Source organism: Larimichthys crocea, chromosome VI (genome assembly GCF_000972845.2).
Source record: "Larimichthys crocea isolate SSNF chromosome VI, L_crocea_2.0, whole genome shotgun sequence".
Lineage (NCBI taxonomy): Eukaryota > Metazoa > Chordata > Actinopteri > Sciaenidae > Larimichthys > Larimichthys crocea.
This window is the reverse complement of record NC_040016.1, coordinates 3,197,988-3,221,255: the sequence shown is the minus strand read 5'-3', so window position 1 is coordinate 3,221,255 and position 23,268 is coordinate 3,197,988. Positions and strand designations below refer to the sequence as shown.

Here is a 23,268-nt window from a genome sequence, read left to right as displayed (position 1 = left end):
CGTAAAAGGTCCTCAAATAGATCTTCAGCTTTTAAAACACATTTGTTTTTAGAGATGACAATAAAGCTTATACAAGGAGTCACGCTGTTATTGATTTGACCTTCACTCTACTAAGATTCAGTTAGGTTGTTTTGGGGAAGTTCTTGAAGTGCAAACAACAGAGGGCTTGAACACTTCCAGATTAAATCAAAATGCTTAGACTTAATCAATCGCCCATTAAGTGTATTGGGAGAACAAATATGATAATGAATAGCTCTGATTCTTTTCCTTATCGCGCTGATTCTCAGTGATCAAGAAATCGATACCCAGCGGATGGTGTACAGATGTGCTGATAAGGTGCTAACTTGATCTATGCAGACCCCGTGATACTATTGTGAAGAGAAAGGCTGATGGGCCTCTTATTCTGTCCAATGAGAGACAGGGTTCCCCGGAGCTGGGGAAAACGCTGAAAGAAAGCATTTCTGTCCTCCCTGATCCGCTGTTGACCAACACCTGAACACATCATCAGCTGTGCGAGCTAAAGATCGGTGTCTGGTTTTTCCTGCATGTGATCTGCACAGATCGAACATGTGCGGCTGAAGGAAAACATTATATCATTTACTTTTGTACCACATGGCAAAACCGACGCTATCACTGTGTGTACTCTCGTGTGCGCAATTACGCGCGACTTCCTCGCGCACGGTCCATATCGTACTCTCCATAGACTATATGCCATTAGGGTCATCTGCAAACTTTATCATAAGTTGTTAGGAAGGTAAGACTTAACATAGTTGAAAATTGGTGTTCTATAACTTGACCTCATGCATGTTGATTGTTTGCGCCATATATCCATGTGAGGACCCTCACTGCTCAACCATTAAAACACTTGCCCCAACGGCTTGCTGTTTTTTTTTTAATGTGTTTTTTGAGTCCAAGTTGCCTGACTAGGCTGACTCAGGAGTCCTGGGGGACTGACAAGACTCCTAAAGCAGAATAGGAGCTATTGTGAAGCCACTGCCGCTGCATGTATCCATTTCACTAATTGTATTTCACTTTTTAATTAGGCGGTTTTTTACAAAAGAGCCATATTTGTCTTTTTTTAATTAATCATTGATTAAAGGTCCCGAATACCATTCTCATGTGATTCACATTGCACCAATCACCTCTCAATCTATATGAGGAGTCCTTCCTATTGTTATGCTGATTGTGCGCATCCGCCCAAGCTATTTATATGAACCAGAGGTTACATGGCTACTTCCATACGAGCTCTCAGTGCTGATGGTCTCGGTGCTCTCCTTCTTGACATCCACTCACAAAAAGCCATTGTGAATTTGACCAATGAAATCCGATTCTTCTTTTTTTCACCTTGAAAGCAAAGTTTTTAACCACCACAACTTGTACATAAGGCTTTGAGGAGGTGGCACTTGGATCTGAAGCGCTGTCAGGACAGGTCACTTGCATCCAGCCTGTAAAAATCGCAGGTTTGTGAAATGTCATCTTTTCATCTCATCCAGGCCAGCATGCTTAACACCCGATATCTACCCTGAGAGGATTTCAGCAGACTTGGAAAGACTGCCTGGCAGCTGCTCTGAAGAGGTGGATTTGGGCGAAGCTCGTTTTTTTCTGTTATTGTGGATAATTCCGTGCTTAGTGTTTTTGCTTCTTTAGGCGGTGAATGGTTGGCACAGAAAGCTCAGTGATTTCTCTGAAACATATGGGAGTTTCAAGAGGACGGGGGTCTGGGATCACCAAAGGCTGAAACGCAATCCCCCATTTTCAATGACTCAGCGCGCCTGTTACACGACCAGATATTTCAGTTTCAGGGTTACAAGATGACAATGGCATCTATCAAGTCCATCCTCAGCGAGGCTGGACATTGAAACTATGCGTGACCACTGAGCCGGACCTTGAAGATTGAATGAGCATGTTTGGCACAGTACCTATTCGTCTGAATCCCCACCTTGTAGCAACAGGTTACGCACCTGGCCTCCCTCAAATGCACTTATAGCGCGCGCGGCTTTGACTTGACTCTTCTCTCGGCACTGCGGTTTTTATACATGTCTCCCACCATGGTTGAGCACAGCGGCTTGGATATAATGTGTCTTAACAAGTACTGTCACAGTTCCTCCTCGTCGTCCAGCTCCGAGCACGACAAAAAGGTTTTCTCCAAACTAAAACAAAGTTTGTCAGGGGACTATCCGAGGAAGAACGCAGAGATCCTCAGCGGCCAGTACGGGACCAATGTGCTGCTGATCGGGGCGTCGTTGATGTTGGCTATTGCGCACCATGGCCCCGCTGTCAAGGAAGAGCACCTGCTGTCCTTTGTCACCTGCCTCATGATCCTCCAGCTGATCTGGATGATGTGGTATATCCTGGTGCGGGACAGGCAGAAGAATTCGCGGACCGAGAAAGATGTCCACGCCACTACATGTTGGATAAGAGGTGAGTTTGTAAAATTACGCACAAGATTACAGTCGTGAATGCGTAAAATTAGACATTTATGTTATTCTGTGTGTTTGTGTTTTGAGATTGTTGTAGTAGGAGTGTAGGAGATTTCTACAAGCACGTAATCATCCAAAACAATAATCTTGACTAAAACTAAGGGTTTGTGTTTGACATATTATAGAAAACACGAAGAATTGTTTGTTTTGCCACATGGCCAAAGCAGATTATTTACTTTATCAGTGCTAACAATAACTTGATCTTTGTTTCTTGCTTCTTGGTAGGTGGTTTGACGCTCCTTGCACTCCTTTCACTGATTATGGATGCTTTCCGAATCGGGTATTATGTTGGCTATCAGTCTTGTGTGTCGGCTGTACTCGGGGTATATCCTGTCATCCATGCAACTCACACCATAGCGCAGGTAAGTTTACAACCCCACTTTCATTTCAATAAAGTGATAATCTTTCAGCAGTGTTAGACACTGTGTCTTTTTTTCCTGTGCACCACTTAACCAGGTAGGTCTTTGAATAATGTGCTCTTTGTTGCTGAGGCGAGCACAGAGTTGCTGCAACAATATAATCCTATCATTGTCTATGTTATTTGAGTGTAACTGCATATGATGAGGGAAATCCTTCTGGTAAAAGGTTGTTTTCTAGAATATGTTTTATTAACCTTTATTTTATGTCATGTTTTCTCTGTTTACACTGACATTTCTTGTTTTTGGTGTTTTGTTTAGGTGCATTTTCTCTGGTTTCACATCAAAGATGTCATCAAGAGCTTTGAAACATTTGAAAGGTATGTACAAAATTTGATATTGTGATTTAACAAGAGTTTAAATGTTTTTTGTAAATTTGTTGCACCTTTAGAATATTGAATAAAACATGCTTTAAAATCACAGTCATACAACATGAAACGCTCATTTAAAATACTAGAAATTTTGCAGAATATATAATGTACATGCATGTAAGATAACCTGCTATTAGACGACTGGTCATTAACTTTCTTGTCAACTGTCTCTTCAGATTTGGTGTAATCCATGCAGTCTTTACCAACCTCCTCCTGTGGTGCAACGGTGTGATGTCAGAGGCTGAGCACTTCTTGAACAACCACAAGAGAAGACTATCCGCCCTGGGCTACGGAAATCTCACTATAGGTAAGGGCCAAGGGGTCGATTGCTGGCTTGTACCTCGAAGAAAAGTACAATAGTCCACTTGAGAGCTCACTTCAATGGATGAAAGAAAAAGGAAGGAGAGGAGGGTTTGCGAAGGGGAAGGGAGGTTAGCCCAGCAGCCCATTGGGTCTTGTTTGTGTCGAGCGTCTCTCTATTAGGTTTCACGAGATACACAGTGTTACTAGTGCTGAGGCCCCCTCCCCAGCCTTTTCCCCACACTTCAGCCACCACCACCCTCCTTGGCAACCCCCCGCTTGACCTCAGACGGCTTTGTCCCCAGGCTGCTTACTCCCGAGGGTGCTGCAATTACAGTAACTGATACATCTAAGCCTAGGGTTGGGGGGTTCGACTGCTCCTCCTCATATCCGGCTGACTGTGAGGCTGGCTGCACCCTGACTGCTGTTCCCTTTTTAATTAAAGGGTGCAGTACCATAGTGGTGGCCTTTGGGGGGTGAGGGACAGGAGAGGGTGAGGGCGGGGCACACGGCAGGGATTTGTTGAGGTGATCTCGAGAGGGCAACAGCATTACCATAGTGTATTGTGGTTCACTTGACAAGCAGTATAAAAAGTGCACTGTCATCAACTTCTAAGATGCTGATGCATTCATCTAATGAGCAAAATTTTGCAATACAATATCGACTAACATCAAGAGGTACACCAGGAAGTTGGAGGATTTTTTTTTTGTTGTGAAAAAGATAAACAAAACACACTTGAATTAATTATATTAATATTGTATTGATATAATATTCATACCAGTCATGATGAAAATAAACTAAAATTGCAGATCTAAAAGCATTAAAACAAAGTAAATCAAGAAGTGGCTAAAGATGGCCATCCAAGTTGCCTGGATGACCTTCTTTGAATTCAGTGTGAGCTGAGAAATATTGTGCTCTCTACTTCAGGACCACCACAGTGGGTCAAAGAAATCTGAAGTGATCACAAGATTATTAATACAGTACGCTTTCTGCCATGCAAGTTTTTCAGATCATCATCTAATCTCTGCTCTTTTCGTGTGACAAACTGTATAGTTTGACCTTTTCTTGCTACATATACACTGAAATAAAATCACTTTTTGGTTGAACTGTTCACAACTAGTCGACCTACAGTAAATATTAAATGTAAGCATTTTGTCACAAACAAAATGGTTAAAAAAACATAGCTTTTACTAAATACATGTGGACATTCTGCTATCAACACTCAACAACTTCATCTGCATTTTTTAGATTAGATTGTTTCAGAATTCAGTAGTTATAATTTTGTCTCAAGGCTTTCAAAGCATGCATACTTCACAGTTTAGAATTACATACAGATTTAGGTCTCAAACATTTTTGCATTCATTCAACTCTGTCTTTTTGTAAGGTAAACTATATAACTCTGTGCACCCTGTGCACAATGGAGCATTTCTGCTAGTTTAGTATTATGCCCTGATAGATGGATTGTGAATGTTGTCTTAAGAGATAAACAGAAAAATGTTCTCATCAATATACATCTGTTTTTTGTTTTTGCAGTGCACTCAGAACCTCACTGTAACTGCACCACCAGCACTTGCTCCATGTTCTCCAGCAGCCTTTACTATCTCTATCCCTTCAATATCGAGTACCACATCTTTGTCTCCGCCATGCTCTTCGTCATGTGGAAGAATATCGGACGGACCATTGACCTTTCTTCAAACCAAAAAAGGATGGCTACCAAAACCCAGGGCCTGACGTTAGGTCCCATTTTGGGTCTACTTGCATTGGCCAGCACTATCGGGATCCTGGTGGTCTACATCACCCATGTAGAGGAATCCCTCAGGATGCGCCAGTCAGCCATTTCCATGTTCTACATTTATGGCATGGTTATGCTGGTGTTCATGTGCTCTGCCAGTGCTTCAGGTCTGCTCATATACCGAGCAGACCATATGCCGCTGGACACCTCTAAGAACCCGTCCAGACAGTTGGACACAGAGCTGCTGTTTGGGTCCTCTATTGGCTCCTGGCTCATGTCTTGGTGTAGCATAGTGGCGGTTTTAGGCACCAACAGTAGTCCTCCTTACCGCTGGACCAACCTCATCTACTCTCTACTTATTGTGCTGGAGAAGTACATCCAGAACCTCTTCATCATAGAGTCCCTATACCGTCAGCAAGAGGATACGGAAAGTGAGGACCCCGAGTTACCAGCTGCTCCAGAAATCTTCTCGGTGACCTCCTCTTTGGCCCCACCATATAATGGTATCATCAACCGAGCCTATGAGACTCCGGACAGGACCTGTGTCACCATGGAGAACGAGCAGGAGGAGAGCGGAGAGGTGTACAGATGTCCGAGGAAACCTTCTGAGGTGCCGTTGCCTGTGGGAAACAAAGTAGTGGATCCCCCAAATATAAAGAGGCAAATCCTAAAGAACATCGCTGTCTTCCTGCTAATGTGCAACATTTCGGTAAGCATTTGTACCTGTATCTGGAAACTGATAACTAAGTGTAGATGAAATGGTAACTATCTGAAACATATTTTTATTAACTCAATGCCTACTTAGAATTAGAACCAAAATCATATTTAATCATCCAAATTTTCAGTTAATATTCCTGCATTTTTTTTTCTTTCATCTATACTGTCTTTATATCAGAAGCCGAATTTACATATTGTTAAAGCTTAACATAATAATTTAACTTTTTTTTTATAAACAATGGATCAAATGACAACATGTAATGTGATGGGTGTCTCTCATAGTGACAAACCCACAGAGTATTATCACCCAAATATGTGTAGAGCGTTTTAGCTTCTTTCAGCACATTGTTTTGGTTTCATTGCCCACTTCACTGTTTGGTCAACCTTGTTTTCCGACATAGGCAGGATCTGTTTTCATCAAAAAGCTCTAAAAAGATGCCATAGTGCCCAGCATCAAACAGCAGACAAAGTGATTGACTTGCTTGTGAATGTACTGTAGCATTTAGCAGCTAACGCAGACGGAAAGTAAATACTTGGCTGGCATTTGTGAGGTTGAGGTTGGTCCATGTCTACTTGATATGTAAACCAACAGTTTGCCTGTATGTTAGCCACAATATTTTAATATGTCAATGTTGAGCATGCAGCTTGTTGCAACGCCCCCAAGTGGCCAAAACAACAACAACAACAAAACAATTAAAGCAGGTTTAACTCATTTAATTTCTTTCCTTCTTTCAGCTGTGGATCCTTCCTGCCTTTGGCTGCCGGCCACAATACGACAACGGGTTGGAACAGGAGACATTTGGCTTCAGCATATGGACCACAGTTCTCAATTTCGCCATTCCTTTGAACCTTTTCTACCGCATGCACTCAGTTGCCTCCCTCTTCGAGGTGTTCCGCCGGGTCTGACAGAATAGCAGATGACTGACAATGCCAGATAACACGCACAGGAACACTTGTCACCACCGGCTCCCGAGAGTGTCTCACGGTGCAGGTCAACCGTTCAGGAGGCAGTCTGGGTCACACTCCAACAGACTTGAAGGGAAGCCGTGGAGACAAACAAAATGTAGATCCCTCATTGTGAGGATTACAGAGGAAGACAAAACTATTAGCCTGCGTTTCTTGAAGAATTACCTTGTATAACGTGAGGCTTATTAAAGATGGTGATGAAAAGAACCTTTGGTTTCCAAAATTTCAAAAGGGCCCTTTGTACTTGTGGTCCTGTAATCACATTTCAGTAGGTTTTCCTCACTGGTGCATTATGTAAAATATATGCTGTATCTGACGCGCACATTTTGTACTGTTTCATACTAGTAATTGAGAGTATATCATAAAATATTACAGCTAAGCAACTGAAACACCTGTTAGTTTCAAATATCTAATAAGGTTATAGGTACTGTATTTAACAAAGCCACAAGTCCATTGGTGTACCACTTGACTCATATTTTATCTGCATGTGAAGTGTTCATACTGGATATGGTTCTCATTTACTTCTCTAGGTAGTTCAAGTAGTTTAATGGAACAGTATGCAACACTCGAGCTACAATGATAGTGAGAGTCTTAGCTATATATTTTGAATAATCTTTATGAGTTGGACTATAGTTCTCAGAAGTAGGAGCTGCCTCTCTCAGTCATTTAAGGTTCATCATTGTCCTTTTGTTTGCTGATTCTCTGCTCTGTCAAGTTGAATGGTGAGTTATGTTTAAAATTATGTTACTAGGTAGCACTGTTTTGATTATACTGGTATCCTGTGATTTGCATCCACACTACATTGAGTGCAAGGTGAGAAAACAAACTTCCGGTCAAAATATGCTTTCCTTTTAAACCCCAATAACATTGAGTTCATGTGCGTTAACATGAAAAAGCACCCGTTCAGTACTGTTCAAATCAGGTGCATCTATGTTGTGGAAAATATTTTGGTAAAAAACAAATGTTGCTGTGATGTTGACTGCTACTAGTCCAGACATTGTATGTTTACATCTGAAGGATCAGCAATGAAAAAAAGCATCCCAGTCTGTGACATCAATTGATTCTTTTTAATGTCAAACACAGACATACTGTATACTTGTACTGTACAATTTTATATCAAAACAATGTATAGTTGCAGTCAACAAGTTCTCAACCTGGTGCTATCCACTGTATGTGTTCTCACTATGTGCCAACTTGTGGTAAAATCCTTGTTTTTAGGTGCAAACTGCAATATTATATTATCTCTGTAAATACTGTCTTACTGATCAAAATCATCATTCAGACACTGTGATACGATTTTGTGAAATTCCAATGAAATGGTGCTCGTACGAAATGATGTGTACAAAAGTGATGAATGTATATCTTTAGCCAATTAAAATAAAGAATAGTTTTCTTTTTTCAGATACAAGACCTGTCACATCATCATTCATGTTATATCTTCTTATGTTACCTTCTTAACAAAGACGAAAAGGCCACAGTTGTAGTAGGACTTTGCACCACAGGATGGCGCCACCTATTTATGTTCTTTTTTAGGAGTTTGATAGGACAGGAATGTCCAAGTACAGCCTGGATCATTACTCCATCACTTATAAAAACTTGAAGACGCAGTTAAATTTCGTAGGGATCCAACATACGAAATAATAAATAACAGAAAGTCTTGCAAAAACAGTGTAGGTTGTGACTTAATCTGATTTTTTTTAATGCAGCAACAACACATGAACATCTGTGATCATACTCAGACAAACATCTCCACACTTTTGATCCTTTATCATACTTCACTGGCTAACATCTGTAGTCGTGCCTGTATGTAAAGAATTAAATGTCGTCTCCTGACATGACATCTCGAGATTATAGGTTATTTGGCGTCGGGGGATTATTTTGACGTAATGTCAGAACGATTTGACAGGCAAGCAGACATGTCTAAAAATATCCGTGACGTTTCCAAGCCGGAAACGGCGCTACTGCTGCAGCACAGACGCGACGACGCATGGCGCGCACGGAGCTCCTGACATGCCCGCTCAGAGTGTGAATGTGACTCACCTGTGCAGCAACTCTGAAAGGTGGCTGAGCTCTGAGCTCTGACCTCCAGTCGGCAGTCGTCAGAGTGCAAACAAGCACCAGTATTCAGTGATAACCTGAAGAAAAACACCAAGTTGTCCAGTGGTTTTTTTTTTTTCTATTAAGGTGCACACATTCAAATCACAACACCAGGCTTAAAATTGTATATTTTAATTTAATAACTGTAATTATACATCGAAAATGTGTTTAAAAGAGTTTTGATGGCTTTATGCGTTGGAGTTAAGATGGGGAAATACATGGTAAAAAAAACATGAATCAAATTCAGGCTCATTCATGCTTCAAGACAATAAAACAGCATTATGTGTGGATTTGTGAGTCAGACAGACAGACAGACAGACAGACAGACAGACAGACAGACACATATAGATATATAGATAGATAGATAGATAGATAGATAGATAGATAGATAGATAGATAGATAGATAGATAGATAGATAGATAGATAGATATAGGTGGAATTTCTGTTTTCTGGAGGGATTATGTGGCATTATGCTCCAGGCTGTTAGCTCTTTCAGCACCATGGACAGCTCTACCAGTGCTGTTATTTTAAACCGCACATTAGGATCACTTCTCCATAATGCCTCCCATAGATTAGATTTAATATGCGAGCTGGTTGGGTGTGTCTGCAGCCTATATATAGTTCATACAATACATTTAAATGCACTCAGAAGCTGCTTATCAGTGCTTTTCTCTATGTAAACCACACACGCTCCATATTGTCACTCCTGTCACATACAGTCCACAACTGGCAGACATCTCCCGACTGATTTAGAGTTTGGAGTCACGCACTTTGAAAAACGACGAGAATCCCTTAAAATGTTGAGGGCTTCCTCACACCTCTTTTCTAACGCAGTGCACTGCTGTGCGTAACACCACGCACAAAGGAGGCGTGATGTTGCCTGCGCCCAGCTCTGGTAAGGTTAGTGTGTGTTAGGGCTGTAGGGACTCCCTTCTCACCCACACCGCGCACAGGATACCTTGGACTGGAGAGATTTACGGAGTAAGCCTGGTCAGACGGCCGGACAGGCAAAACTGCAACATGCGCTCGCCACTGCTTGCTGCGTTACAGCCCCTCAGCGCACCTGGCACGTCGCTTGGCTCAATTTTAACGCGCACACTTCTCTCTTTTTGTCTTTTTCGCACTCCACATCAGGCTGGCAGCCTAGCGGGTCAATGGGGACAATACGGTGAGTGGCTGATAACTGCGCCCGTCCCCGCGCACCGAGCAATGGACTGCAGTTTTACTTGAAGAGAGGCACATGGAGAACCCAGCCAAGTATCTGTCATCGGTGCAGGCGATTGACTCTGTGCCGGCACCACTAGGAGAGATCATGTGGAACAGCACCGAAACAGAGGCAACAAACGACGGGGGAAAGGATATGGTGGTGCGTACGGTGACGGGCTGTCTGCTGTCCCTGCTCATCCTATGGACCCTGCTGGGGAACATCATGGTTTGCGCCGCTGTGTTACGCTTCAGGCACCTGCGGACCAAAGTCACCAACATTTTCATCGTGTCCCTGGCTCTGTCGGATTTATTCGTGGCCGTCTTGGTGATGCCCTGGAAAGCTGTAGCAGAGGTGGCGGGATATTGGCCGTTTGGCACTTTTTGTAACGTCTGGGTCGCTTTTGACATTATGTGCTCCACAGCCTCCATCCTCAACCTCTGCATAATCAGCGTGGATAGATACTGGGCCATCTCGAGCCCCTTCCGCTACGAGAGGAAAATGACCCAGCGTGTTGCCTTTGTTATGATTAGTGTCACTTGGACGTTGTCTGTGCTCATTTCATTCATACCGGTCCAGCTAAACTGGCACAAAGCCAGCGCGGAAGACGCGGCTGGGACTCACAACTCTTCCACGAGCCGACAGATAGAGGAGAACTGCGACTCCAGCCTGAGCAGAGAGTATGCTATATCATCCTCCTTGATAAGTTTCTATATTCCCGTGGCAATTATGATTGTGACTTACACTAGAATATACCGGATTGCACAAATACAGATCAGAAGAATCGCCTCCCTGGAGAGAGCGGCAGAACATGCGCAAAGTTGCAGGACCAACAGAATAGAGTGCCAACACCACAACACCTTGAAAACGTCGATTAAACGGGAAACCAAAGTGTTCAAAACTCTGTCGGTGATTATGGGTGTCTTTGTGTGTTGCTGGTTACCTTTCTTCATCTTAAACTGTATGGTCCCGTTCTGTGATAGACCGGCTACAGACCGGGACGCGGGTTTGCCGTGCGTCAGCGAGACCACTTTCGACGTCTTCGTGTGGTTCGGCTGGACCAACTCCTCCCTGAACCCCATCATTTACGCCTTCAACGCTGAGTTCCGGAAGGCCTTCGCCAGCCTACTGGGCTGTCGCAATTTCTGCTCCAACACTCCAGTGGAAACTGTGAACATCAGCAACGAGCTGGTCTCTTATAATCAAGACACCCTCATCCACAAGGAAATCGCGAACGCCTACGTCAACATGATCCCCAACGTGGTTGAATGTATTGAGCACGAAGAGACTTTTGACAGGATTTCACAGTTTTCCCACAACAATGAAAACGCCACCGACTCGGTTTGTGACTTGGAAGACTGCGAAGCAGACATCAGTCTTGACAGGATGTCACCGTTCACACCCAATGGATTACACTGACTCCAACTTTGTGTCTCCCCATGCGTAATTGGATGTATTGATGATAATGCCATCGTTTATTCAGCTCCCACAAGCTCCTCGCCGCAGGGAGCCCACAGGTCAGCGTCCGTGGAGCTACTGAGCAGCGTCCCTCGCAGCTGATGAGGGATCTAGTGACTTGCTCATGGACACGCCTGACTCTGTAGCCACCAGGCCACCCTGCCGCCGCTTTGCGTCATACAGTATATGAGATGTGATGTTGTTGTCCTGTTCTGAAAAAAAAAAGTGATGTGTAGGTGTTTATTTACATGACAAGTGACGTCTGTGTTCATTTGTTCAAAGGTTCGGTGTAGTTGAAGCTGTTGTTTACTCGAAGGCGTTATACGGGAGCGTCTCATGTCCATCCATTTGGAGAGAGGAAAAAATGTTTGTAGAGACTCACCTGAGGAATCATAACGGAAACCTTTCGCTGCTTACAAACCTCATGTGTATCCAGTGCCCGTCTTTCCACTGAGTATGAAAACTGAGGGCAGCCTTACAGACAGTGCAATCAAGATAGTTCTACTCCAATGCAGTCATTTCAGCGCCTTATAGCTTATTCAAAGAATAGCTTGGAGACATGAAAGGAATGTGTCGTATGGAGTTTAAGTTACATGATGCCAAAATGCAGTATTAAAGTGTTTACCCACTGCACCCCCCGCCCCCAGCACACCTGCTCTGCACCTCATGGACTATATGCAGTTTGTTTCAGGCTTTCATGGCTGTATGCTTTGTTGGCGCACAAATCCAAAGCTGTAAACGCATAAAAGTGAGCCTGTTTACACTGGAAATCCTGATCCAAATCAAAGAATTGTGATTAGAATGCCGCAGAGTCTTTTAACAGTCAAAACTGTTACTCTTTTCTGTGATCTTTCATTTCTCATTGAGGCCAAAACGACTGAATGGTTCTGCTTTAATAACCACAGTCAGCTCTTACTGAACTAACAAGGAAAAGAAAAGAAAGATTCAAGACTGTCCTGAATGACCAAAGATTCCAAGGAGTGAATCAATAACTCCGACACAATAAGGCTACAGCGTTTTATCAGCTAGAGGAATTGTTGCTATAGAAAGCCCATGAAAACACGTGGAAGACACGTGAGGCCGCTGGGCCATCACAACTGGATGTCATACATCATCTATCCCACATCTTTCTCTATCTTTGTACTGTAAAGATGACCTGATCTGAATGTAAACTACTGTCCTTTAAACAGTGAAGTGTGTCATCATTTGTCTAATAAAAATTCCGTCATGCTAAGAGGAACAGAGTGCTCTGGTATCTTCCTGGAGGTGACATTAGTGTTTATGGGTTTCATAAATGGACAAACCTTTAGTTGAACTTTCATTTTTCTGTACTCAGTAGTGATTTTAAACTCATGCATGTCCACCTCTGACCCGTCTTCTCTTTAAAGTTTTTGTTTTGCCATTTTCTGTCCCTTGGACAGTTTCGACAGCAAAGAGTGATGGAACAGGTTGGCAGAGAAACAAAGAGTGAAGAGTGACATGCAACAGAGGTCCCCAGCGGACTCAAACTGGGGACATTGTGGTTACGTGGTGTGCATCTTATAGGCTGCTGCTCCTCCAGGACATTTCCTCAGATTGACCTGTCTTCTACAGGTTCAGACAGCTGATACATATCCCCTGGCAGAGGCAGTGAGACTTGAATCCTGCTGATAAAAGTGGCACCATTTTGTATGTATTCAAAGTAATAAAAAGGGAGCAAAGCACACCCTGAAGAAGCAGCTCTGCTGTTCTATTCTTGGACAGTAGTCACACTTGTTGTTTTCCTACTAATGTCAATATTTCACATAGAAAGTCTCCCCTTGTACCAGTACTTACCAGTACCAGTGCACAAACACAATACCTCTGTACTCACTCACTCACTTACTCTGTACTCAGTCTTTCTGCCAATAAAACACACTGTGTTCAAATCCCTTCACTGTTTGCATCTTATATCGTGGTAAAATATAAGATAAAATAAAATATAAAATATGCAGCTTTTTATGTGAATAAATGCAGAACTATTAAAATGAATACATTTATGTCAACCTATATGTTCTAATGTTATCGTTAGCTTGAATTGTATTCTGTATTCTGGCTACTTCACCCTCAGGCTCATACTTTCAAAGGTGGAGATGAGTGACATGTATTGGGCAAACTGATGTGAGAAGAAGGCAGAATTAACTATTCAGATCCTGTCTGAGAGCAAAAACATGCACATTAAAGTTGTATAGAATAAAGAAAAATAAAGTCTGTGCCAATTATTTCGGGCGCCCCTGTGTCTACATTATGTGTGCACTACATAGGGAAGCAATTTGCTGCAATATATCCACATAGAGCATGGCAAACAAGATAATTAATCCTACACTACATAACTCAATTAGCATTTTAAAACCCCTCTGTGTAATTTATCTGAACCCAAGCTTTCATGGTAACCCATGCGCTACTTCCTGCTATGTTCACTGTCATTCATGTGACTTACACAGACAGTGGTGGGAGAAGTAACGAGAGCCTTGACTTAAAGGCCAATTTTACACATCAAAGTGTGTTTACAGGTGTTGTGAAATACTATTGCATCTGCAAAGAGGTTGTAATAAGCCCTTTGTGACTCCAGAGGGAATTCTGATAATAATTAATTACCTCAAGTTGTGTCATTCGAAGACTACATGTCTTCTAAGAAATCTGGGTGTGTGGAGTTTGAAAGAAGTAGGTGTACCACACCTCTGCTGCAGGATAGTGACCTGAGGCTACGTCAGCTGTAACATGCCCAAATCCCTGACCAAACTGTTGGCACTTGAGTTGCATTGTGGGTGATGCATAGGTGCCAGGTTTTACAAGGGGGAACCATAATGGAATAAAACAGAAGACATACATAAGATAAGACAGCAACATAAGACAGTACATTTGGCTCTGCAGAAATGATTTTAATACTTTCTTTATATAAATTGACAGTACTAAATCTGTGAAGTATTCTTTTTCTGTAAAAGTACCAATACCACAATGTAAAATACTCCAATACAAGTGAAAGTCCTGTTTTTAGAAACATACTTGTTACAAGCCAAATGTACTTGTACTCATTCTGCAGGAAATCTCACCTGTGAATGATTACTGATTATAATTATTATTATTACACATAATATTCATGGGATGCTAATTGTTAAGGCATCAATGCATGAGCAATATTTTACTGTTTTAGCTGGTGAGATGAAACTAATTTTGACTACATTACTGTGAATCCTGGCCAATGTCAGCAGGCAATTGGTCAATATGGGAGGGTTGTCAGCTGGGCCTTTCAAGCTAAAAAAACTGGCACACATGCTCATTTTTTCTTCTTACAGCTGACCCTTATATCTTTTACCTTTAGTTTGCTATGTCAACCCTTCCACAGTGCACATTTCCTGCAGTACTGATATAGCCGACTTCCACACTCTGTTCATGTTCACTGTAGTTTCAATAAATAACAAAAAATTTGTTTTAAAGCAAGATGTGGTAACTTTTCTACCATAAAATAACACATTTGAAATCATTTTGATGCTACACCAATAAGTAATCAGGTGACTGTCATCTCTGCCATTTCCACTTTGTGCTCAGTACTTGTTCCCATACTATGTAATTCCGGGTATGATTTCCTGTGAGAATTACATGATGCTTTCTGGCACTATGTCACACATCACCAACTATTTCACTTTTTGTGATGAAACTGTCATATTTTGTGGAAAAATTGTTTTCGGGTTCTCTTTGATCTCCTCCAGCTGCTCTGCCTCAACACTCTGTGATTTCCGAGAGTTCAAGAGTTCGGAGTTTCCTGATGGACAGTAAAGTAGACTGCTTCAAACTATAGCTGCTGTTAACTAATGTTAGCTCAGTTTATTAAAGAGGCTGTCCGAACTGTGAGCTCAGAGCACCAGGGCAGGCTTAGTGTTTGTACCACAGGTGGTTTGCACCATCAAAAGGAAGAGGTGGTTTTCAGGCCCAGGCCTGGGTGTGGGGGAATGCTGACAGAGAGCGGAGCTGGTGTCGTGCCAGAACTGGAGGTGGGCATGCGAGCAATGTAACCAGGCTCACCAGCTTCTATAAACATAATGACAGAGGTGTAAAGACTAAAGAGGACATTGATGGAACACGCTAAGAAGAGAAAAGGACAGAGTGACTTGGCTTTTAGTGGCTTTTAGTTGTTGGCGAGAGCTTCATGGCTTTTAGTGGCTTTTAGTCTTTGGCTTTGTGAGACAAAAGGCTGAAAGACAGATGCCAAGCTGGACCTTATGCTGTAGGGCCAGTAAGTAATATTAGCTGGAACATCATACGTCACTTGCTTGATGTTTGGCTGTTAGAAAAATTGTTGACTGGCTAGTTTTTAAGCATAAGTAATCATAGCAAACACATGCACAATTGTTCATATTTAGGAAAAATGTATTGCACTCTGAAACTGGGAGTGCTAAATAAAACAAAAATTGGAAATGTTGTTTGAGGTTTGATGTAAATCTCTTGTGTTGACTCTTTTCTGGTCACGTACCTCGACATTATTTTTTACTGAAGTGTTAATGCATACATATAATTTTAATCTTGCTGAGGTAGAAGAGAGCAGCCATATTTGCTGCTATTATGTTTAATTGCCCAAAATGTATAATACATACGTACAACAACTCAGGCATTGCAAATGAGAGAGAACATGTAATCTATACATTAGCATCTAAATGAGCTGCAACACTGAATGACACCACTGTTCTGTAAAATGTCTCTCTTGGCACATTTTCTAGAAATTAAGACTTGAAATCTGTTGATTTCACCTCATTAGAGGTAAAATTTGCATAGATGCTAGGGGAGTTAGATTAAACGACATCGAGACGAAAGCCTGTTAACTAAGAACCTTGAACTGCCGCTTCGGTGTTGCTCACCTCTCACCTCCATCATGTTACTGATCAGTGTTTCCCCACATCAGATGACAGATGCGATGGGATCACAGGATGTGTCTGTCAGGCCTGAAACATGGGAGATAACTCACCTACAACTCGTAAAACTGTGATTAACCTCAAGTTCAAAGGCACAGATTTGATTTTGATCAATCTTGTAGGATTAGTGCACTTTGATACTGCATTTTTGAAAAGTTGGCCTGATACAGAAGAAATAATTGAAGGACAGCATCTTGAATTTCCATAACTTACCATAACGTCTGACTTCAGCTGCTGCTAATCTAATAACAAAAACCGGAATGATCATAAAAAGCATTTCAAAGATTAATTTTCTACATTAATTTAGAGGTATTTTTTGAGCAATCATTAAACAAATGCGTACTTGTTCTGTGTTGTGTGTCCTTGTGTGGAAGAGATATGAAAGGTGGTTTGACCTCAATATTCAGCCGTGACAGGAGGGCTGAAGAGGAAGTGGAGGCAGGCTTAGGGGGGGTTACACCATCCGTCAGGACACATTCATCAGAATCACTCCCTTTTCTCCTGCACACATGTACATGTACACACATACACTCGCATACACGCATGCTTGCATGCACATACAACACACCTTTAAAACAAAGATGCACTACTGTTACAAGACATTTGGTCTTTGCCTCCTCTGTTACACACACACACAGTTTTTTTGTGTTTCACTTTCTCCCTTCACTCCTTCCTTCTCTATCTTCAAATAATTTCATTTATTGGGGCTGTGTTTAGCTCAGCTGGTAGAGCAGCCGTCCCATGTGCAAAGGCTCAGTCCTTGCTGTGGATGCCCAGGGTTCGAATCCAATCTATGGCTTTTTCCCGCATGTCATTCCCCATCTCTCTCTCCCCACATTCCTGTCACTCCTCAGCTGCTTCTATCAAAATAAAGCTTAAAAAGGAGAAGGGCATGGTGAACACTTGTAGTGACACCACTTTGAGCTTATCGTAGCTGCATGAGTGTTAAGAGTGGTAAATCAACCCCTTAATTGCTGTAAATCAAGCCTGACCTTCTTTATCAGGTAGTCCATGACTGACCTGGGAACAACCTCACCAATATTAATGTTGCACCACCTCCTCACACATCCACACTTCTATGTTCTACTTTACTCAGTGTCTGTTTCAACTACACCTAAATTTTAATGATTGCATATTTTTTTTATTTCCTTTTCTTTCTAAGGCTCTCTGGACCTGCATCCTCAAAGGAAAGACTTCAGATCACCAAGCTGCTTTGCGTTTTTGTGTAAAAAAACAGTTCAGCCTTGAAGATCAGATATTTTGGACTTTGAAACTCCTTCTTTCACTTCTTACTGCCATCCCATCCGCTTCCTATCTCTGACGCAGTCTCTGGTTTTATGTTACTTTCAGTGAGCTTGAATGGAGAGAAAGACTGGTGTCTCTTTTCCCAAAAGGCCACTGGTCCACTCTGTATGGTAGGCAGACACTCTCAAATGGGCAGAATGAAACTTTCTGTCCTGTCCTGCTGATGCAGGATGCCCAAATATGCAAAGACAATGTTTAGAGGATTTACTGTGTCCGTTACACCCTGTTACTCACATCTTCTCTGTTTCTTTTAAGCTATTAAATAATGTAGAGATGCCACAGCTAGGACAACACATTGTTAGGATTGATCTTTGAAATTCAGTATTCAGTAGCCTATCATGCACATGTGTAAAACATAAAGCAATATAATATTCATCACCTTCCTTTAAGGGAATCATTTAAAAATCCATAGAGGATTTAAAATGCAAATTAATTATAAAATATGGATTGAAACTAATCATATATTCAAATTATGTAAAAACAGCAGTTATTTCCGCCTTGGTTTGGGGCTGTTTCTCTAAAAACTTGAATATTAATGACTAAATATCCACCAATTGAAGTAAAGATTTGTAGAAAAAAAAACATCAAGTATTATTTGTTAAGAATTTAACAGTCAGTAACTCAGCTAATCTGCTTCATCAGGACTGTGTACGATGTAGTCTGCCCAGTGGTCTGTCATCAGGATTTTGAAGTTCGTAGGCCAGTAAAACAATTTCAGGGCCTTATTAACCCCAGATTTAATTAAAAATGATCAAATGCTAAAACTGATAAATGTTATTGTTTTTGAAAAATAATATGCCCATTTTGAATTTGATGCCAGCATAATTTATTTAATTATAAAGATGTTATGGCTTCCTTGTAATTATGAGATGCGCAGTGGGAAGTAATGTGATACCAATTGTTAATGATATCAAAGTCATTTGATGAATTCAGTGTGCTCCAACCACAGAATTGTACCTGTTTCTTTCCGTATTCTGTTGTTTTTTTTACTCTAAGAGATAAAAACGTTACCACACAAGTAATGGTGACCAAAGCCATGGTTGAAAATTGGTGTTCAGGTCTTAATAGCCTGTCAGTGAATTGTTTTATTAGAAAGACCACTGGATGAATAACCTGCACAGACTCTATATGAGAGTGAAGGCAATGAGGCGACAGTTATATAGTTTTATAGGAAGGATGAAAACATTTACTGTATGAGGTATAAAATGCTCCCTACTGACCAATGAAAGCTCTTGTAGAGAAGGCAATCATGCACCAAGTCTGAATACTTGTAGCTACAGAGAGCTGTAGGTCACCAAATTTAACACATCCTGTGGCTGGAAATCAATCATGCTGGGATCTTTTGCTCATTGACTCAGCATTTCCTCGCTATCATCTATCAGACAGTGGTAATGGATTGCTGCACTGCAGGAAACTAGAGTTCATATGACTGGGTCATGTGCACATTTGTAGCACTTAGGAGCTGAACAGCAAGAGGCCTGGATGTCAGCTCAGACTGACTGCTAATTATGAAATCAGTTAATCTCTGTGATTAATATTTAATTTAGTTTGAACAGCTTAATTATCCAATACAAAGAAAAGGCCAGAACTACTTGACTAGAGTTTAGAGTTCACAGAGGACTTGAAAAAACAAAACAAAAAAAGATTACCCCAACTGTCACTTGTGTTTATCCCAAAGAGGTGCGAGGTCAGCTGCCAACTTGTCAAAGTAAACAACTCTGCACTTCCTGTCAGACTAGGTCATCCTTCAGGTTAACAGCATGCAAACATGATAGTGCATTCCTGAAATGAGAAAATGACAAATGTGACAGCAATTACTGCCATGAAGCACAATAAATTCATTATCATAAAAGCTATTATTTCAGAGCAGACCTGCATGAGTCATTGTCTCCCTGGTCTGATTTTTCCCTTTGATGATGGAGGGAGTTGATTTAGGAGCAGAGGACTGAGACTTTTTTGCAGCTGCTTTGAAGAGACCAAACTCAGGGCTGCTCAAATGAGTGTGTGAAGGAAATTGACTTTATGAACAATATGGCAGTTTCCAGAATGATTATATGCTTGGCCGCAGTTTATAGATTAGTCTTCGGCTCTAATATTAATTTTTGTTAACAAAGCGCTTGGGATTTTCAGTTTAGCTTCCGTCAGTTTCACTTAGTCAATCAGGTATTCTTAAGCAACATCTATTTGGTCCGCAGCAGACTTCTTCTAGCATTTGGGGAATGGGGTGAAGAAGGAGCCTGCAGAGAGAAGACTTGATTGTCTGCTGTGCTAAAATCTGTTTCTGCAAAATGCAACAGCAGATTAGTCACAGTTGTCCAAATTATTTCATTATAATTTAAATGTGGGTCACATTTATAGATGAACATGAGTCTACCGTCATGCTAGCAGTTCAGCGAGGCTGTACTCTGGCACACACAGCATAGTTAAGCATTATGCTACTCCAGTTATATTTTAATCAAGTCAAACAAACTACATTTTAGTTTGAATTTGTTAGAACTTAATTTGTCAAAGAAACAACACTCCTAATAAGTCAATACAACAGAAAAGAAGCTCATTCAACTCTAATGTTTTTGGGTTTTTTTGCCACTGACATTATGCAGTTTTTAGCTCATTGCTCATTTTCTGACAGCTGCGAGCAAAGCCGTTCATGTGCATGTGACCCTCATGGATGCACAAAACTGAAAGTGTGCTGTAAATATTAATTTTGTTGCTGCTTTGAGGGAAACATTCATCTTTCCTTCGCAGATCTATGTGCAGATATTTACAATGACAAAAGAGTGAAAGTCAAATCCCACTGGTGTTGCTAATAAGCTGGACCCTGCCTTAGTTTACGTCAATATTTTCCTCCCATCACAGGAGTTCAGCCTGCTACTTATTATGCTGTTCAGTGCCTGCAGAGAGCATCTGTCTCTTCCTCTGAGAAGGAACTCGAGTAAAAATGGAAGCCTTAAATTATTTATCAACTAAATGTCCAATATAATTTAAGTTCAAATAAGCTACTTAATGGATGATGCTTTACTTTAGTGTGATCAATAATCCAACCTAACTGTATTAAATAGCTCATCATATTAATGCCAGCCTGGCATTTATCTTTCTGATAAAATAACTTTCTTTCTGGAATCCCTTAATTGCCATTTTATAGTGAGTGAATTGAAAATTTACATTGCATCATAATTCTTTTCTGCAATATACTTCATATCACTACTGAGCCTATTTATGATCAGTAACTAGGGCATATTATGCTAACCTTCATTAATCTTTCATTCTCTATGGTTTATACCCAGCATGGATTCCTCAAGAATATGTCCAGACGATGGCCTGAATTGGAAATGATTAGAATCTGAGTTTGAAATGAACGGTGACTCTGAATTGTCAGGGCTTTGTTTGAATCGCCTCAGTTTGATTTCAATAATTACCCATCATACTTGCATGCATACACCCACATATTCAGGTGAGCTGCTCACAATGAAGAGAACACTGGTTATTAACGTCCGGTGTTATCGCTCACAACAGAAACAGGTTAGCTATGATACAATTGACACTGCTGGATGTACTATATACATCACAGAGCATTAGCAGCTTATTCAGTGCAACGTGCTGCAATTGGACTGTCAAGCTTTCAACCCCGCTTTTGTCAAGTAGTAATAACAAAGAGCTGGGCAAGTATGTGTAAGCACATCTCTGAAAGCTTCCGAAACACTGTCTCCAGGTTCAGTGTGGGACTCTGAGATGATGTGAATAGATGTTGCATATCATACTGTCTTCGTTTTCTTAACTGAATTGGTGTGCTGGACCTCAGCTGTACAGCTGCTTCACAGCAGAAACTCAATATAACAAAAACAACATAAATGTACCCTCCAGAGATGTATAGCAAGGTTACAGGAACTGCCATCATGATAAAAAATCATGTTCTCCAAACATTCAGGCACTGATTATTTAGATCGGCATTTTAATCAAAAGGCTGATTAGTCTGCATCTTATGCTGTCTGCATGCATGCAATTATAATCGGAGATATTTTCCTGCTCATTGCTGATTGCCATTCAGTCCCATAAGACCACTGCTGGTGACGTCATCCTATTATCAGGTATCAACACAACCGAGCGTGCAGTTCATAGATGTGGGAGGTTGACAATTATATTGTATCCTGTCTTTCCTGGTCCGGGTAATTACTATCAAGTTCTAACCCACATGACAAACAACACAACATTTCCTGATGGATTTGCATGCATATTCTTAGGTATGGAAAGAGTACTAGAATATTATACTCAAGTAAAACTGCTGTTACTTTAAAGACACTGTGGGGAGTGGTAACATGTTTAGACTACAGAATAAACTGCATGAACTGTCACACCAGTGGACCAACATTATGCCAATGAATGTGGCCAACATTAAAATGCATCAATAATGTTCAAATATAAATACAGAATGACCTTCCTCAGTGTAGCCTCACCAGATTTAAAAAGAAAATGCAATGAAGTGATCCCTAATTTCATCCCATCATTGTGCGTTTTTGTACAGCAGATTGAACAACAACTCAATTGCTCATTAGTGTTGATTATCCAGCAGTCAAGCACACAGTCAGAGGGTTACTAATTTCTTTAATACTGTAGAACATGTGAGGCAATGTGGAAGGTAATTGTCAAACACAAACCGCAAGTGCTCCCCATGGATGGAAAAAAAAATGAATCACTGAGAACTGAAACTGGAGGAAGGAGGTATTAAAAAATTCTTCCATCATATACACCTATGTCAACGTCAGAGGAAGCGATATGGTGTTGGAAGTCCTTGCAACACCTCTGCAAATATGGCAAAGACAGCAGGTAAAGAATATACTGTATATTTTATGAAATGGTGTTGAGTATAAATAATTCATTTGGTCCTACAGCCAGGGAGCAAATTAAATGTCCGATGGGGAATTATTCTTGGAGAATCCCCTCACAAAAATGAGCAGGGCCTTCTTTCTCACACCGTGTCATTTGAAGTAGGAGAAGAGTGCTGGGGGAGAGGATGGTGAGCAGAGGTGGTGTAACTGAATCCATGGTGCTGTGCTGCTGTCTCTCTGCGTGCTGACCTGTGACGACACGGGGAATCAGCCATGTTTTATCAGTGGCAGGTAGGTGGGTAGAGGCTAGTGCTTTGCTGCCTTCTGAAACAGAGGAATCAGGTTGCAAGCCCTGTGAACTGACACAGCAGCAGATATTTATTCGTGTGTGAGTAGAGAGAGAGTGTATGTGTGTCTTAGTTGGCTCAGAGAGAACATAGTGCGATCCGGAAATGTGCAAGGTCATGAAAAGG

At 41.3% G+C, this 23,268-nt stretch overlaps 2 protein-coding genes across 2 annotated transcripts; both read left to right on the top strand.

Annotated features, from left to right (window-relative positions):
• Window positions 1-1,037: 1,037 nt before the first annotated feature.
• otop1 (otopetrin 1) lies at window positions 1,038-8,390 on the top strand. Its single transcript, XM_010737964.3, has 6 exons — window positions 1,038-2,421; window positions 2,706-2,842; window positions 3,158-3,216; window positions 3,444-3,574; window positions 5,101-6,008; window positions 6,752-8,390. Exons 1-6 carry the CDS (start codon window positions 2,037-2,039, stop codon window positions 6,920-6,922), a joined length of 1,791 nt encoding a protein of 596 aa, XP_010736266.1. The 5' UTR covers window positions 1,038-2,036; the 3' UTR covers window positions 6,923-8,390.
• Window positions 8,391-9,955: 1,565 nt separating this feature from the next.
• Window positions 9,956-13,969, top strand: drd5a (dopamine receptor D5a). Its single transcript, XM_010737965.3, has one exon. It carries the CDS (start codon window positions 10,321-10,323, stop codon window positions 11,701-11,703), a length of 1,383 nt encoding a protein of 460 aa, XP_010736267.2. The 5' UTR covers window positions 9,956-10,320; the 3' UTR covers window positions 11,704-13,969.
• Window positions 13,970-23,268: the final 9,299 nt, after the last annotated feature.

Bases quoted from the DNA above. Each gene is read 5' to 3' on its own strand.
- otop1 (XM_010737964.3), top strand. From the start codon at position 2,037: ATGTCTCCCACCATGGTTGAGCACAGCGGCTTGGATATAATGTGTCTT. The intron at 2,422-2,705 runs GTGAGTTTGTAA...GCTTCTTGGTAG, and splicing joins CACTACATGTTGGATAAGAG to GTGGTTTGACGCTCCTTGCA. The intron at 6,009-6,751 runs GTAAGCATTTGT...TCCTTCTTTCAG, and splicing joins TGCTAATGTGCAACATTTCG to CTGTGGATCCTTCCTGCCTT.
- drd5a (XM_010737965.3), top strand. From the start codon at position 10,321: ATGGAGAACCCAGCCAAGTATCTGTCATCGGTGCAGGCGATTGACTCT.